The sequence below is a fragment of the Argiope bruennichi genome, chromosome X1, assembly GCF_947563725.1.
Source record: "Argiope bruennichi chromosome X1, qqArgBrue1.1, whole genome shotgun sequence".
Classification (NCBI taxonomy): Eukaryota; Metazoa; Arthropoda; class Arachnida; order Araneae; family Araneidae; genus Argiope; species Argiope bruennichi.
Window position 1 is genome coordinate 102,766,884 of NC_079162.1, and position 17,988 is coordinate 102,784,871.

The 17,988-nt window shown below is 31.7% G+C and overlaps 1 protein-coding gene across 1 annotated transcript; it reads left to right on the forward strand.

Annotated features, from left to right (window-relative positions):
• The first annotated feature begins 11,753 nt into the window (after positions 1 to 11,753).
• LOC129959337 (uncharacterized) lies at positions 11,754 to 13,616 on the forward strand. The gene is made up of 2 exons (XM_056072155.1): positions 11,754 to 11,931; positions 12,376 to 13,616. Exons 1-2 carry the CDS (start codon positions 11,754 to 11,756, stop codon positions 13,614 to 13,616), a joined length of 1,419 nt encoding a protein of 472 aa, XP_055928130.1.
• Positions 13,617 to 17,988: the final 4,372 nt, after the last annotated feature.

Genomic DNA, 17,988 nt, shown 5'->3' on the forward strand with positions numbered 1-17,988 from the left:
TAAACTTTAAGCTGTGAAATTCTGACATAATTTTTTTTTCAATATCTTCTTAAAAGTACTTTTCATCAATACTCAAAATTTTCAATTTTATAAGTAAATTTTAAAAATTTTCTGTTTGGCAAAATATTTTTGATTAATAAATGATATTAGAATGAAATATAGTCTGGATTTATTTTTTTCTCTAGAGAAAGACAGCTGAAAAATTATTAAGAATAAATACGTAGTTGATAAAATAAAATGAAACTTCAATGTTGATACCATTACTAGAAATTTTAACGAAGAATCGAAATAAGTCTAAGTCTTGCAAAACATTCAAAAATTTTCAAAGCCCAAAGCACAAAGATAAAAATCAGTTCCTTGAAGTGATTGGGAGGGGAGGAAGTTTCAATAACTTTCATCTCAGCCGGAGTCAAATGAGATCAATTTGTGCTGAAATTCCTACTGATTATCGATTTACAATATACTGTTCTGCTAGACCTTCATTGTGTGTCTCCTAATTTTAGCTTATTTGCCGTTAACACTAAATAATAAATTATATAGTATCGAACAAATTTTGTCTGTATGGTTTTCTGCCAAGATTTGACAAAACTCCGTGTTAGTCACACTCGCCTGACCCATAACTGTTTTGTGTTTAGAAAAACTAGCGCAATAAGCAATTACAGTGGGGAACCATTCCAAGTGCATAACGTTTTCATTGAATGTTTTTTTTTTATATATATCGCTTTAAAAGCTTTTCTACGAGTACTTTTTTGAGCTATTGCTTTTATTGGATGAAAGGTCTCATCTTCACATTTTCCCCAGACATTCGTGTTTTTAAGGAAATTCAAACTTAATAATTTTAAGTCTTGCATTTCTAGACTGTATTCGTTTTTTTAGATGAAATTGAGTCTGCGATACTTTTATTAATACTTATTTCTTAAGTTTTTAATAAGATTTCGACGCAAACTTTTCTACGAAAGGTCTTTGCGCCAAGTAGTTTCTAATAAACCGAACCAATCTGTTTGCTAATAAGGTTCAATCTCTCAGATGTTGGAAAAGTAAAAACCTTTTATTATATATTCCATCCTTCCATACTATAGACCATCCTTCCATACTATTCCTCATCACTGTGAGAGAACTTCCTCTCATGCTGTTGAATTTCCTATTTGAAATTTACTTTCTCCGAGAGTATAATAACAGAACAAATATTCTAAATGGATTTTTAACCCTTTGCACTCGGATGGTACATCTCAATCACAATTCAAGACGGTGCATCAATTTGACGTTTTATTTATTTATTTTTCAATTTTGATTATTCAAAATACCTAAAGAATGGTAAAAAGATGTAAACTCCTTTTTCGGGGAAATTCAACTTGAAACAATTATATATATTTATATTTCGGAACAATAAACAAGCTCTTGTGTTAGGTTAATAATTTTGCATCGAATTACTTTTCCGAATGCAAAGAGTAAATACGCGATATAATATTAAGGCATATGTGTTTGGGATTTTGAGAATCTCGGGATATCACTGAGTTTGGCTGAGAATCAAACTCACTAACTGGTATATAGTGTCGTAATCAAATTCTACCAAATACCATCCATAAAATGCCGAGAATCGTATGTAACTGTCGTTTGAATAAAAGCAAAACAATGAGATGGGAAAAATGTTATAGGAATAAAATTTCAAAGTACATTATCAGCTTTTGTGGTAATGCCTATCAAAATCAAAATATCACATTGTGAAATAAGAACACATCTTTGGCGGGAAATCGAACCCAAATCGTTCGTATTTTCTTTATATTCCTTCGTCTGGTATGTTTCCAGGCCAATATTTCTGATGTCTAAAAAAGAAATTACAGCATTCTGTATTATTAGTAACAGCGCATCCTCCTCTCTTTCTCCTTCATTCTTTATAGTCTCATAGATTATAAAAATCTTATCGCTAACCCCTTATAGCTACCCCTATATCTTATCTTATCGGTAATCCCTGTCAAATATTTCTCATTTATGATATTTTCTTCTGATGAAATGAACCAGTCAAAATCTTTCAATATATTCACTTTGAGTGCTATTATGTGCGAATCCAAATAACTAATATTTAATAATTTTTTGAATTGCAATTATGCTTCGCGGCATGTTTCAATTAGAAACGATAGATCTGTTAAGATCGTATTTATCTACTCATTAAACAATACGATTCATTGCTTTTTATTTTATAGATTTTAGTGGTAGATTTGTTTTATAATTATTATAAATTATTCTTTATTCACATCTTCTTTTACTCTATTTTTATGCGGAAGAGTAAACAGTTTCGATATCATGTGAAACGTCTAAAGACCTCGACTCTCTGATTCAGAGAAAGATTAAGTTTCTAAGTTTCATTGGTCTTTTGCATTTGATTTATTTATTCATAATTTACAACATTGCTCAAATAACTTTCGCAACATCTTATCCAGCATCCACTCTCCAAATGTTCCTGCTGCACCAAGGTGAGAGCGTCTGATACGTGATGGTAAATTTCACGTTTACCAAACTCACATACACGACGGATCCCAAATATAAACATATCCCGAATCCATGCTCCTTTAATTTCGAAATCCAAACTTTACTACTATGCTACCGCGGTTCTGGTATTTTAAAAAATTTGGGTAAAGAATAGTGGCAACAACTTTCTGAATTGAGAGATATTCAATAGATTGCATTTGCGGCGTCTTCATCTGATTGCACAGATAAATGAAAGAGAGCGAAAATAGTTTCATATAGTTTTGTTAAATTTATCTGTGAGTGCTAAGAAAAAAACTGCCTATGAAAATGGTTAGAATGTAGTAAACGGTTCGAATGTTACTACGTTATTCTATTTCTCATGGCCTGAAGAAACGCGTGGTTATGCTGCGTTACGTTATAGTACATTAACAATTGATGAAATTATACAATGAAAAGTCATATCAATTTTCAATAACCTTATTATGACAACAGAAATGAAGTTGTATTTGTGGTAGGGAGTTTATTGCTCGACTTCCACAGAAGTGATTTTGATGGTGTGCATAATACATCCATGTAATGTGGACGAAAGCTCTAGAAGTGGAAAGAAACTATATGGATTTAGTGTAAATGTTTTATAGCACTAATGTGTATTCAACCTCATGCATTTCGTCCATCTATTTTCCAGTTTCGATAATGAATTACATGAAACTTTCCAAGCCTTCGGAAATTCTGCCATTTTGTAATGACAGCGCAGTTTCAACAAGGGTTGAATATCAGTAAGGTAAGCAGTTTTCGTTGTGCATGTCTGCTTAATTTCATTAGTAAATTTTTATGGTTGGAAGATTATTTTCTTTTTTCATTTGCAGATTTTACCTGCATCAAATTTCTTTAAAAAAATTCTTTTGAATCCTTTCCAACTAGAAGCTTCTCAAATTCAAAAATATTTTATTCCTACAATAGATTGGAGTGATATTTCTATTTATCGAAAATGCTTTTCAATCTGTTTTCAAGATTTTGAGAAAATGGTTTTTAAATTTTCTGTTTGATAATTCTGCAAGTTTATTAGGAATAAGATTATGAAGTGAAAATTTATTATATAATTAGCAATGCAACATTTGATTATTTTCTACAGTTAGTTTTTCAGATGATTTATGCTGGTTATTAAATCTAGGTCACTCGTTACATTTTTGCGCCAAAATGGCTGCGTATTTAAATTCAAAATATTAAAAATTATGAAATTCATTAGAAGTATTTAATAAACTAAGTTAACTTTTTAGGCTGACTCGCAATAACTTTCAGCAGTCTCGTTCTCGAGGGGGAAAAAATGCACTGAACCTAATCTAATCCGTTGTACTTATGTAAATGGTATCGGATTCGAATTACATTACATTAAAACCTTAATTGTTTAACTTACAAATGACACAATTTACTTTGATATTTTTAACTAATAATTTGGATACCCTTTCTATTGGTATATGGATGGAAAGTCCAAATTAAAATTTCCCATCTAATCAGGAGTTCAAACTTCTCAGTTTGAGGTTAAATAATTCCTGTATAGTGCATTATATTCAAAAAATTTTGGAAATTTCATGAACAATTTGAAATTTATGTTCATTTTCTAGACTTTATATCGTATCAATACATGCAGAGTTCTTGAAAAAAATTAAATTTTCCCAACGAAAACACATACTTTAAATAAAATTTGGTTGCAAAGAAACAGAGTATTAAACCTGAAAATGAAATTTTTTGTACAGTAATTATATAATGAATCGCATGAAATTTGAGTAAAAAAATTTCGTTGCCTGATCATGCATTGGATGCGTATGAAAACAAATCTTAAAAATGCATATTTATGTACCATGTATTCCAGTTACACAAAACTTACGTTGATTCTTCAGAATAACGCATCGTCCACCTTTTTCATTTTCTATATGTTCATAGCTAAAATGTCTAGAGCTTCTTGAACAAATACTTGTAGCTGAAGAATTGAAATTTCAAGTTACTATAACGAAAATCGTTGAAATATTTTAAAGTGATTCTTGAATTGTATATTTCCCTTAGTACTTCTGTTCAGTTTCTTAGTATTGTATCAGAACAGAAGAAACTGAACTGAAATGCTATCGGAGTTCGTTCTTCAACTCTAATAGCATCGACTGATTCAAAAGATGGGCAAATTTACCATCGGTTAATAGACACAAATTTTCATGCATAACAAATTTTTGTAGTAAACTAGAAATTTTGGTCATTCTCTGATTTGCACCAGAAGAAAAAATTGTCTTTTCGAGTTTTTAATTAAAGGAATGTGGAACGTCAAAGAAAATTTTCAAGTAAATCTCAAAGCCTTCTAGTTCAGTTCCTTTTTAGTTTTTTGAATATTTATCAAATTTGTAGTTACAAAGATATGTGGTATTTCAATATTAATATCAATGTTTTTTGAAATTTCATTAAAGATAATAAACAGAAGTTCCAAGAATGAATTACTTAGAATACATTTCTAAGCTAACTTTTAAAATGAAGTTTTAATATCAATGGAACATTATTTTAATAATTAAAAATAAGTTAGTTTCCCAATCTTGCTATAAATTATGAAATAACTAATTTCATTTTAAAAATTAAATTCCTAAATATAAGTAATTTTGTTAAGATTTTTTAATGTCTTTACCGTTGTTTCTATATTGAAGGCTGCTGGGATTTTTAGATGCCTATGATTGTGCTAACGACACACCTTGGGTTTTAGAATTTTTATTCCCAACACTACATGGAGGTTATTTAAAAATAGTCAACGCAGTTTTGAACCTTTTGTTTTAAATTTACAACACTCAAATAGCAATAACTTCTTACATCCCCTAATAATCCTAGTTTCAAAGGGGGGCGCAAATGAAATAAAATTCTGCTAGTCCTATATACCATCTATTAAATTGGCATTCTTAATTTTTGGACTATGTAAAATCGTAAAAATCAAAAGGCACTTTTTTTTTTTTTTTTTTTTTACTGCAATTATCAAATTAAGCTTCCGACGAAAATTTCTGGAAAAATTAGCTCATCAAAACAAAATACATTTATTTCGGCGTCGCTGCAAAATGTCTTTATTAAAAACAATGTTTTAATTCGTTTGATTTGTTTTTAAGTTCGATTTTGATAAAATAAATTGGGAGATGATTAAGAGAAATTCTTACTTTCTTTGGCAATTATTTTTTTTACTGAACTGTGGAAAAGAAATTCCGTGAATTTTTACCAACTCTTAACAATAAAAGGAATATCTGATATATTTATGATTTAGGAAGAATTGTACGATTATTGAAATTTAATGCGAAGAATGGATAAATAGGAATTTTTAGTGATGGAAGTAAGATGATGAAAATTATCAAGTGGTAAATTGTATTTATAACGATTATAAAACCCGATAAATGAAAATTTTAAAGCTATTCATGATCTCCATTGCTGGCTCCCAAATTAACTATACTGTGTAATTTTAAACATTTTCTATTGAATCATTTGATTAAGCGTTAATTACTAAATGTACAAAACGCGGTTGTTAACGATTTTTTTGGATTAAGCAGGGGTTTTTTTCAGGTGCAATATATGCTGAGAAATTTTGCAAGAAAGCACTCAAGTTCTAATGCCGTCATGTATAAAAGAATAAAAACATTTGATAGATATTGTCTCGGAATATAGTTTGAATGGAAGTTGCCTGAAAAATAGAATAATAAATATTTCCGATTGGACTCTCATTCCTCAATGTTTCATGGCGTTTCCTTAAGAATGCTCAAATGTACTGAGTAAGACTATAATTTTGTAATGTTCCCCGTTCAAATCTCTTTCTATGCTGTATTCGGATGTGATTTATCATTGTTAGTTTGCGGTTTTGATGCAATCTGAAGTTATCGGAGCGCAAAATTCAGATTTGGTGGATGTTTAGGGAGAGAATGAATTGAATGATTTAATTCAGACAAATAAATGGCCATGGTATTGGAATCGAATTCCCCTTTCAACTGAGTATTAAATATCATTACATGTAACGAAATCGCATTAGGAAATTCTGGAAAATGAATTATATTGAAAACCAGCCGATTGATAATAACTTCGATGAATGTGGTTTATTTCTTGAAGCAATCACGGTTACTTTTTAGTCAAATATTGAACTAATCACAAACAGCCACTAATGTATATATCCGTTTCCTTCAGAGCTTTCCATCTAGATTATTTTCCTTTTGAATTACTAAACGCTTCTCGTATTCATTCGGCATAAGCAATTCTTTTATTTTGGTTCTACGTTTCTCAGTTTTAAATCATTAATTCATGTTTCACTTAATATTTGCCTGTAATCTGTATTAGTTTTAATTCCTTAATTCACTTAAATTAACAGTCAATTGCATCGTTCCACAAAAAAATGGCTAAGTGGCGTCGGGAATGAGTTAGAACTGCCCATTTTGCTTAAAATACACGATATCGCTTGTTATGTGAATAGAAAGAATAGAATACCAAAATCGATGGAGTGGGAGTTTATCAAGAATATAAACATACAGAAGTTAACTGAAAGAAATTCTGGAAATTTTTTTCTAATAGCTTTTTTTTCTTTTCAGCTTCAATTTAAATACAAATGAATGAACTAATATTCAATAAAAATCCAAAAGCTCTTATTTTATTGTTTACCATATTATTGGAAGAAAGTCCTTCGAAGATGTTGGTTCCGTCCGTCATATTAAAAATTCAGTTTTTTGTAGTGGAGTACCTTCTAAGATTGAGGACAAAATTGCATCGAAATCCGAAATTTACAATTTTACTAAAGTTATTTCCCCATTGGTTAAGTGGAATGTGTTGAACGTTTCTTTTGCACTAAGTGCACGCTGCTAAAACGTCCAAAATGTTTTATCACACTGACTACAGAACCATTGTAGATTATTTGGCTTTTTTCTGTGACATAGCTGCTTCCGGAGTTAATTTGAAAATCTTTCTAGCTACTGCAAAATTTCATCCTTAGGTTGGTTGATATTAATTTTTTTTTTCGTACCATAATGAAATCTCACATGGATAGGATTTAAACTTGCTTTGGATCAATCAAAGTGCTGCTCAGGTGACATTCACAAAATAACCCTTAGGTAGATTCAAAACTGGAAGTTCAATATATCCAACCTAAACTCGCATAGTCAACAATTCCAACTTTCCAGTTTTATTTGATTTCTTAAAGTTACATAGACGGCATTTCCACCAATAGCTGAATGACTATCAGTATCGCAAATGCAAATCTTTAGTCAGCTTTGCATTCATTTCGAAGTATTATTTGAGTCATTTAAAATTATTTGACTAAAAATCGTTTTGATATATTTTTTTCAGAAAAGACAAAGTGAAATTTTTCAGTATAATTTTTTTCTTTGTTCTTGTGAAAATTATCGTAGACCACCTTATGTTTAGACGAATCTGGCAAGCATACAGTTTAATGTTTTGTCTATCAGCCTTGCACTAGCAACTACTTCTTGCATTCGGATGCTTTGGTGTTTTGGTAGTTCCTCTGTACAAAAGTAATTCTTGACTGCCTTACCAAATTGCCTTAAATTGAAATTTCATTTATAGAATTCGATGAAATTTTTTTGTATATTTAAATTAGCAACAAAATAACAGATACATATCGATTACTAGGGGATTAATCACATGCGGAATTGTTTCCGATATCGATTGATTCCACGTGTAAAGGCATAAAGCATAGTTGTTGTAAAGCGAAGTGAAATGTAACCGCCACCAGGCGGCGATGATGTGACGTCAGCCTGCGAGCTGCGTGATATATTCAGTACTGATTGTGATCTCGGCGTAGCCGTGTGATTTTTGTAAGTGTATATGTGTTTGTGTCGTCCATTTGTCAATAAACGTTATGTGCTGAAAAACCTTTGAACTTATTTTGACTTAAGTACCCCGCATCTGGTAGATGCAAACCTGTTTTAATATCTGAAAGATTCTATGTTTAGTTTGGTTTCCGAACATAGTGGCGTCCGCGACAGGATCGGGTACTTTTGATTTGAATTTTTCTGATTTTCATGACAATGGATTTGACACAGTTGAAAACACAGCGAAAATCGTATCGTACTTCTTTTACGGTATGTGCGAAAAAGCTTGAAGAAGACCTTATGAAGGAAGTACCTGAACTGAAAAAACTTGCGATTTTGAAGTCACAAATTAGCGACAAATTTCGTGGTTTCGAAACGTGCCAAACCGAACTTACGAACCGAATCTTGGAACTGGATCATGCTGAAACGGCTTACGAAGACTTTTTGTCGGCTGAGGAATATCGGGATACATATTCTGAGCTTTGTTCTCAAGTCGAACAAATGAGCTGCATGGAAGTTAGTACTAACGTATCCCCTGAAAGACGCAAATTCAAACTCCCGAAAATTGAGTTAAAGAAGTTTAGTGGAGACGCCAAAGAATACCTAACCTTCTGGAGTCAATTTAAGAAAATCGATGAGGATGCAAGCATTCCGAATGAAGACAAATTTCAGTATTTACTGCAAGCTGTTGTGCCAAAAACGAAGGCAGCCCGTGTTGTGGAAAGTTTCCCGGCTACAGCTGAAAACTATCCAAAAGCCATCGCTCAGCTAAAAGAAAGATTCGGAGGGAAGACTTACTAGTTCAAATATACGTGAGACTTGCTGTCCATGGTGATGAAGAATGCGGCCTCCGGACGTTCCAAGACTGACCTTCCAGCATTATATGACGAACTGGAAGGGAAAATACGCGCCCTGGAAAGCCTAGGACGTACCCAGGAAAAATACAGCGAATTCCTGTGTCCACTTGTGGAGTCCTGTTTGCCTGATGAAATCTTATTGGCATGGGAAAGGAGCCAGAATTATCGTAGTCTGTCAGAGACTAAAGATCCACGAACTTTAGAGGTCTTAATGAACTTCATACGCCAGGAAGTAAAAGGTGAAGAAATGATCAACCTTGCTAGAGCTGGATTTGGAACCCAGTCAGGCCATCGTAGAAGGGATAATTACAGAATCCATAATGAACAGTTATAACCGATTGAATCAACAACCGCATCAACGTTGGTAAGTCTTCAAACGCAAGGTAAGAAGGTTCAAAACTGTATTTTTTTTATTTATTTATTTATTTATTATTTTTTTTGACTAATCGCACCTTAGTGAGAAATGTTTTTCAGCTAAGAAAATGTCTTTAGATGATAAGAAATTAATATTAAAGAAAAAAGGTGCATGTTTTTCTTGTTTAAAAAAATCTGGGCATACAAGTAAATTTTGTAATATTAAAAATCAATTGAATTGTTCACATTGTAATAGCCACCATTTTGATTTAATGTGCGATAGAAATAATGAATCTAAATGTGTTGCTCCAAAATCTGAGAATTCCCTCTCTAACATCAGCAAAAGCGAAACTATCTTTTTGCAAACGCTTTGTATTTTCATTAAACATCAAGATCAGCAGAAATTAATTCGCGCTGTTTTCGATTCTGGTTCGCAATCTAGCTTCATAAATGAAAACATCGTAAATCAACTCAATGTTTCTCCACTTAGAACTGAAACTGTTATTCATGCGTTATTCGGAGGGAAAGAAACTAAACCGATGAATCATGATGTATTCCCGATCGAGGTCAGTAATTTAGACAAAACATTTTCTTGTAGTTTTGAAGTTCTTTCTGAAAGAAGAATCTGCGGCTTTATTCCTAGGATTGAAGATAAAGATATTTTGAATGAATTGAAAAGAAAGAAAATAAATTTCTCGGATTCTTTCCGAAATGAAACAGAAATTAATCTTTTGATCGGCGCAGATGTTTTAGGAAAATTATTGACATGAAATGCAATTGAAAATTGAATCTGGTTTAACCGCAGTTGAAACGAAACTCGGTTGGACTGTTTTTGGAAAGGGTTCTTATAAAAAAGATAATATTTTAACGACATTATCAATGCATTCCATGACCTTTCCAGTAAATAAACTTTGGCAACTTGAAGTTTTGGGTATATCTAGCCCCACCGAATCTGAAGGGGGAAAAGGCGATATTGATTTAAATGATTTTAATGACAAAATGAAAATTCTTCCTGATGGAAGATATGAAGTTGAACTTCCTTGGAAACATGATTCTAAGAATTTACCTAGTAATAAAGAATTAGTCTGAAAAAGACATGAAAAAATGATGAGCAAATTTGGAAATGGGGAATTCTTTTCGGATTACAAGAAAGTGTTTGAGGATTGGGAAAACTTGAATATTATTGAACATGTGCCGGATTTAGAATTAAATAAAGAATGCCATTATTTATCACACCGGCCAGTGATTAAATTGGAAAGCCAAACTACAAAAATTCGACCGGTTTTTGACGCTTCTGCTTTTGAGCGAGGGAAACCTTCTTTGAACGAATGTTTGTTTAAGGGAATTAATCTAATTGAATTAATACCAGATATTCTCGATCGATTTAGAATGTATCCAATTGGTATTAGTGCAGATATTGAGAAGGCATTCTTAATGTTATCTGTTGCACCTAAAGATAGAAATTTTCTTAGACTCTTTTATCCTTGTAATGAAGAATTGATTTACAGACATTGTAGAATTGTATTTGGTGTTTCTTCGAGCCCATTTTTATTGAATGCTACAATTATGCATCTTCTTGAAAATTTTACTGAATTTTATGATGTTGTGCAGAAACTCAAATGTTCTTTTTATGTTGATAGTTGTTTAACTGGAGTTTGTAGTATTTCAGAAGCTGAGAATTTTATTGAAAAGGCAAAAATTATTATGTCTAAAGGTTGTTTTAACTTGAGAGGTTGGGAGAGTAATGTGGAATGTAAACATATCAGTAAACATTCTGGAAATACTTCAGTTTTAGGAATAATTTGGAATTTAGATGAGGATACTTTGAAATGTAAAATTAATTTTGAAATTTTAACTTGTGAAACTAGAGTTACTAAAAGATTAATTTTGTCCCTTCTACAGCAAATATTTGATCCCATTGGTATGTTAGTCCCAGTCACTTTACTCCCCAAACTTCTGTCACAGGAAACTTGGAAGAGTAAAATTTCTTGGGACGAAATACTCCCAAGTTGTTTTATTGAAGAGTTTTGTAAATGGCTAACTGATATATCTTTATTGAACAATGTAAAAATTCCGCGATATATGGTAATTCTAGAAATTTCTGAATTTCATGTTTTTGTAGATGCCAGTAAAAAAGCATATGCAATCTGTATTTTTGTACGATCTGTTGATTCGGATGGAGTAAAAGTTACTCTTTGTACGGGCGAAATCTAGAGTAGCTCCCTTGAAAACTTTGAGCATACCGCGCCTCAAACTGATGGCATGTTGCATTGGGGCAAGGTTGGCAAATTCTGTTCGTAATGCCCTTGACTTACCAGATATGAGAATCACGTTCTGGACTGATTCTTCAGTTGCTCTTTGGTGGATCAAGGAGCAAGGAGATTGGTCAGTTTTTGTTACGAATAGAGTGAAAGAAATCCAACAGTTATCTGGATGTCAGTTATGGCGCCATTTGCCAGGAAATATGAACCCGGCTGATTTATTATTAAGAGGTTGCTCTATTAAATATATGCTGTAGTCTGAATGGCGGAATGGCCCCAATTGGCTCTTATTGCCCGCGAAATGCTGGCCATTAGATAATATTTGCTATGACATTAACGAAATAGAGACAGAAAGAAGAAAAACCAAATTAAGTAATGTAAATTTGTCGGAAGAGACAACCCCCTGGTATGCTTCTAGGTTTTCTGATTATGATAAAATTATAAATGTGGTTGCATAGACTTTACGTTTCATAAATAACTGTAAGAAGAATTCTGTTTCTAAATCTTCGAAACTTTCTCTATCAGAAATCGAAAACGCAGAAACTGTATTAATACGTTTAATCCAAAACCAATATTTTGCTGATAAAAGTTCAATATTGTCAATTGACATTTTTAAAGATGATGTTGGTATTTTAAGAGTTAAGACACGTATAACTGAACGTAAAGATGTACCAGACTTTTTGAGTCCAATTCTTTTGCCAATTGATTGTATATTTACTAAGTGTTTGATTGAATCTGTTCACAGAAAAAATTGTCATGCTGGTACTCAGATTATGCTGTCTATTTTAAGAGAAAAATTTTGGATTGTAAAATCACGTAAAACTATTAGAAATGTACTTAATGGTTGTTTTAAATGTAAACGTTATAAAGCAAAACCATTGGCTACTGAGTCTTGTCCGCTGTCTGAAGATCGAGTTTCCGACACAGTGGCCTTTGAAGTGACGGGAGTCGACTTAGCGGGACCACTTTTCTTGAAGAACAGTTCGAAGGTTTGGATTGTATTGTTCACTTGTGCTGTATATCGAGCTGTTCATCTAGAACTTGTGGCTTTTCTAAGTACCGATTCTTTTTTAATGGCATTCCGTCGATTTATAGCTAGAAGGGGTAGACCAAGAACCATCTACTCAGATAATGGCACTAATTTCAGAGGTGCAAATAATGAATTATCTGAACTGGATTGGGAAAAAATCACTAGGGAAGCAAACATTCGTAGAATTTTGTGGAAATTTACTCCTCCCACAGCTTCCTGGTGGGGAGGCTTTTGGGAACGGTTGATTCGGGTTCTCAAAGAACTGTTAAGACGCTCTCTCGGAAAATCGATCTTGTCTTTTGAGGAGCTCGAGACTGTGTTATGTGACTGCGAGTCTGTTATAAATTCGCGTCCCCTAACTTATATCTCTGAAAATTCAGATGATCTTATTCCTTTAACTCCTTCTATGTTTTTAATTGAGAATCGAAATTTTAGTACTAATGACATAGACATGGTAGAGACCCAACGTTTAAGAAAAAGGATAAGATATAGAACTAAGTTGCTGAAAGATTTAAGACTTCGTTTCCGAAAAGAATATTTGAGTTTATTAATTCAAAAACCAAATAAGAAAAAAGACATTCATGAACCCAAGATTGGTGAAATTGTATTAATAGGAGACAACAGTAAAAAACGATTGAATTGGCCTTTGGCGATAGTGGTAGATGTGTTGCCAAGTCGCGACGGAAAAATTCGTACCGTTAAAGTAAAAACACAGTCTGGAGTTTCTCTGAGGCCTGTGCAGCGAATTTTTCCTCTAGAATTAAACATTAATGAAATAGATTCTCTCACTAAGAGTGATAATGAAAGTATTAAAAATGAAACTATATGAAAGGGCGATTTTCCTCGCATTTTCACCACCCCTGAAGCTACCGAATGTAAATTTACACGATTTGGCAGATGTGTGAAAGCACCTAAAAAACTCGATCTCTTGAATAATGTTTGCTATGTACTTGAGACTCATTCTGAGTCTCAAGGGGGGGGGGGATGGTGTAAAGCGAAGTGAAATGTAACCGCCACCAGGTGGCGATGATGTGACGTCAGCCTGCGAGCTGCGTGATATATTCAGCACGGATTGTGATCTCGGCGTAGCCGTGTGATTTTTATAAGTGTATCTGTGTTTGTGTCGTCCATTTGTCAATAAACGTTATGTGCTGAAAAACCTTTGAACTTATTTTGACTTAAGTACCCCGCATCTGGTAGATGCAAACCTGTTTTAATATCTGAAAGATTCTATGTTTAGTTTGGTTTCCGAACAATAGTATTCTAATGTGCATACACAATCATGGAGAAAGGTCTGGAGTGCTTGCGAGTGTTTCATTAACGAGGAAGGAAATCTATGGATCATCGTGTACTTTGAGCATGCAGAGAATTGTAGTTTTGATGTGTTTATTGAAGTGTGTGGAATGAGCATTATAGTTCATTATGATGAGGCGAGAAAATCTATGGTGTATGTGAATTTGTTCTGTGTGTGAATAAAATTGTGAAGCAATGCAATAAGAATAAATTTATTATTTTGTGAGGCTTGTGTAAATTCTAAGCTGTGATGCGATATCTTTGAGCCAAGCTTTCACTACTTGTTCTATAAAACGAGGAAAATCGACTCATTATTCGCAGTCTGTCCCAAACTCTCTACAGAGAATTTGGGATGATATTCGAATCCCTTCTCTTCAAAGTTTCTTGCATGTAGCTTCTAAATGAGAAGAATCTAATTAACTTACCAAACTAAAATATTAATCAATGATTTCATTCTGGAACATATATTGATTTGCTTAGTTTTGGACATTTCAACCGTATTTTTGTAGTAATCAACGATTAATTATGCTAATAAAATCCCGCTTTCTTGTATTTGTGTAAATGCACAATTTTTTTAAGCGTTCAATTCCATGTTCAAAGTAACGTTTACTTGTTGCCTGGATTCGTTTGATAAAAATGTAGTTTACAGCTAACGCTCGTTTGGAATTAAGTTCACATGGAAGTACTGTTGCAGGATAGGTGCCAGTCTATCATATTTGGAACAGATCTGAAGGACGAAAAAAAGAGATAGGATTAAATTTCATTATTTCGCTAAATACAACGGCATGAACAGGTGAAGCAATCACTTGTGCAAAGAATCAACTTTTACAACGGACATTTTATGGCGATAAATGGAAATTAAAATCTCCATTTTTTTTTTAATTACCTTTAGCGATTTCGTCATCTTATTTAACATTTCAAAACTATAGTTAAGAATTCAGTATTTAGTTCCCTAAAGATACATTATGTAAAATAAGTTCACTGTAAGAATATGCCTGCAGTGTTAGATGATGCAGTTTGGAATCTAATACCTCATCTTTGACTCCATGTTTGATTTCATACGGATTCAAAGTATATAAGCATTTTTGAGCTTAATCAGACATTTTCATTTCTAATTTCCAGCAATTCGAATTTTTCTGGCTTCTTGAAATTTCGATTAATATAATGTTAAAATATTGTCAATGGAAGATGAATTTATTTTGTTTAAATTCAAGATTATAAATAATTTAAATTTCAGAGTTTTTACTAATTACAGCCGTATTCTGTTCAGTGATCATAAATAACTATTTTAAGGTGCTTAACTCCCTTCCGCATTTCATTACTGTTTAATAAATTCAAAAGAAATCTGAATTTCTGATTATTTAAAAACAATTGATATTATTATGGTATAATAAATTATGGATAAATATAATTTATCTTAATAAATATAATTATTTTTTTAAAATTATATTTAGCTATTAATTTTTATAATTTCATTGCATTTTTTGCTTTGTTATACCAGTAGAGTTATGTTATAATTTGTGAAAATATTGACTGGGTGCAGTTGTCCTTTTTCAAGCAAGAATAATCCGAGTACTTCTTACTTTCTAAGCTTCACAGTAAAAACAAAGTTATGTCCTTTAATGTGTAGTGTTTTAGTTAACAAAAAAAAAAAAAAAAAAGTATCAGTTGCAATGTTTTGTTCAAAATGTGAAACAGCTCTGCCAAATCACATTTCACTGTTGTATTATGAATGGGTCTGTTTGATTTTTTTTTTTCTGATTATGGAAAGCCAACTAACAAATATTTTGACTGAGCATCAGCTATCATCCAAAATTTAATCAAGAATTCATAAGGATTTCCTTATATGTATTGCTTACCAATTCTTGAAATATTATCTCATCTACTAAAATGATTCAAATTGCTTTTTAAAAAAATAATTTTGAATAATCACATTCAAAATCTGTAATATTAGTACAAATTGATCTGTCTGAATTACTTTAGATCTTGTTAACTTCAGATCAAACAATATATATCTTAATATTTCATACAATCTGCTGTGAATAACTGTTTCATGAAAAAAAGTTTAAGTCATGCAGCACAAAGTTTTTTACTGAAATAATTTTAGGAAAAAAAAGCTTTTAATTCATCGATAACCCAAAGCTGCAATCATGCAAGAATTGACAAGCTTTTGTATCTGCACAATTTTTTATGAAATGCAGAATACTTTCATTAATGTCAAATCCAAAAAGTTCCTAAATGCAGATGGATGCAGTTCAGGCATTTCTTTCAATATATTATATTATTGTTGTTGCCTTTGTAAAGAATATCAGAAGGAAACTGCTGCTTATACTTTTCTATTTTTTTGCATCCTTTTCATTTCACTCATTTTGGGAAATAGATATCAGTACCTTTGCTTTTGAGCTCCTCTTAATATCGAGGATTTCATTTTGAGAGTAACCAGATTTTCCATTTGAATAAGAATCGGTTTCAGATAATTTCTGCTACAATTGATATGTCACTGAATTGCACATTCATGTGTTCTGAGATGGTGAAGCATATGCATGCCTGGAGTTAATGAAGTTCTACTATTCTTTGTTAATGTTTCATTGCTATGACCATAATTTTAAATAATGCAAATCCACAACATTCAACTTAATTTAGAATCATTCTTTATGATACACGACTCAAAAAATAAATAAACAATAAGTTGCTCACATTTTTTAAAGATATAAATATGTTTGAAGATTTTTTTTTTTTTTGAAAAAATTAAAATTTATGTATGTAGTAGTCCTACAACCATATAACAAGAAAATTTAGTTCACAAAATTATTTCACTTGGCCTAACTTAAAAAGATTACTCAAGCAGTTGTGGAATTTTCAATATTTGGAAGTAAGAATTTAAATAAACCATTCACTAAAATGAACATGATGCTTCAAAATCATCAAACAAGAACAAGGTGTTTTTTTCAAAAGTAAAAAAACAGAAGCTTAATCATTTGCACTAGGAAAGCAATTCAGTGCAAAATTACTCACCTAATACAAGGGCTTGTTCAGTATTCTAAAAAATAAATATATTTAATTGTTTCGAGTTGAATTATCCCGAATTATATTTTTTTACCATTCTGTAAGTATTTTCATCAATCACAAATGGAAAATAAATGAATATAATGTCAAAATGATGCACCGTCCTGAATGGTGACCATGAGTCACTTCTCAAGCCAAAAGGGTGAAATTTCATATTTTTTAAGAAGGAATTAATCGGTTAAAATAACAATTCATTTTGTTATCATTTAAACAGCTCAATAACTATTCAGAACAACACGATAAATTCTTTTTTTTTTTTCTTTTTGTTTCCCAATCCAAGCATGAGATTTAAATGGGAAAACATACTCAACTATAAATAATTTTGTAGTGTAACTAAGCAGTGTATATATTTATTGGTGTACATAAAAAATATAATGTGCCCAAAACGATTTCTAAAATGCTTACCGTTTTGATATTTTTCAGCCTCAAATCATGCAGAGAATGTTCAATTTCAGTATCATTAGGCCTGGAAGGAAAGAAAGATAAAGCATTTTATTTCACAACTAAATATAAATAAAAAAACACCCATTTTTTTAAATACAGAAAAAATATATAATAAAGAAAATACTGAATTCTTCCATAAGTTAATTAAACAATTAAACTGTATGAACTATTCAGTATCATTGTCATTTAAAAAATGGAAACAGATAACCTTAGTGTTAACCATATTTCAATGCTAAATTACTGTTTTTGTATATGATGCATATTTCTGTGTATCAAATATTATATAGTGAAGAATTTTGAAAAAATATTTGAAAAAAAAAATTCACAACCAGTTAGTCATCAAAATAAAGGGATTCGTGATACAATTAACATGATAGTTAATTCATCAAATCTTAAAA

Coding starts and splice junctions, on each gene's coding strand:
- LOC129959337 (XM_056072155.1), top strand. CDS start 11,754: ATGGCATGTTGCATTGGGGCAAGGTTGGCAAATTCTGTTCGTAATGCC. Junction 11,932..12,375: donor AATCCAACAGTTATCTGGAT/GTCAGTTATGGC, acceptor ACATTTTTAAAG/ATGATGTTGGTATTTTAAGA.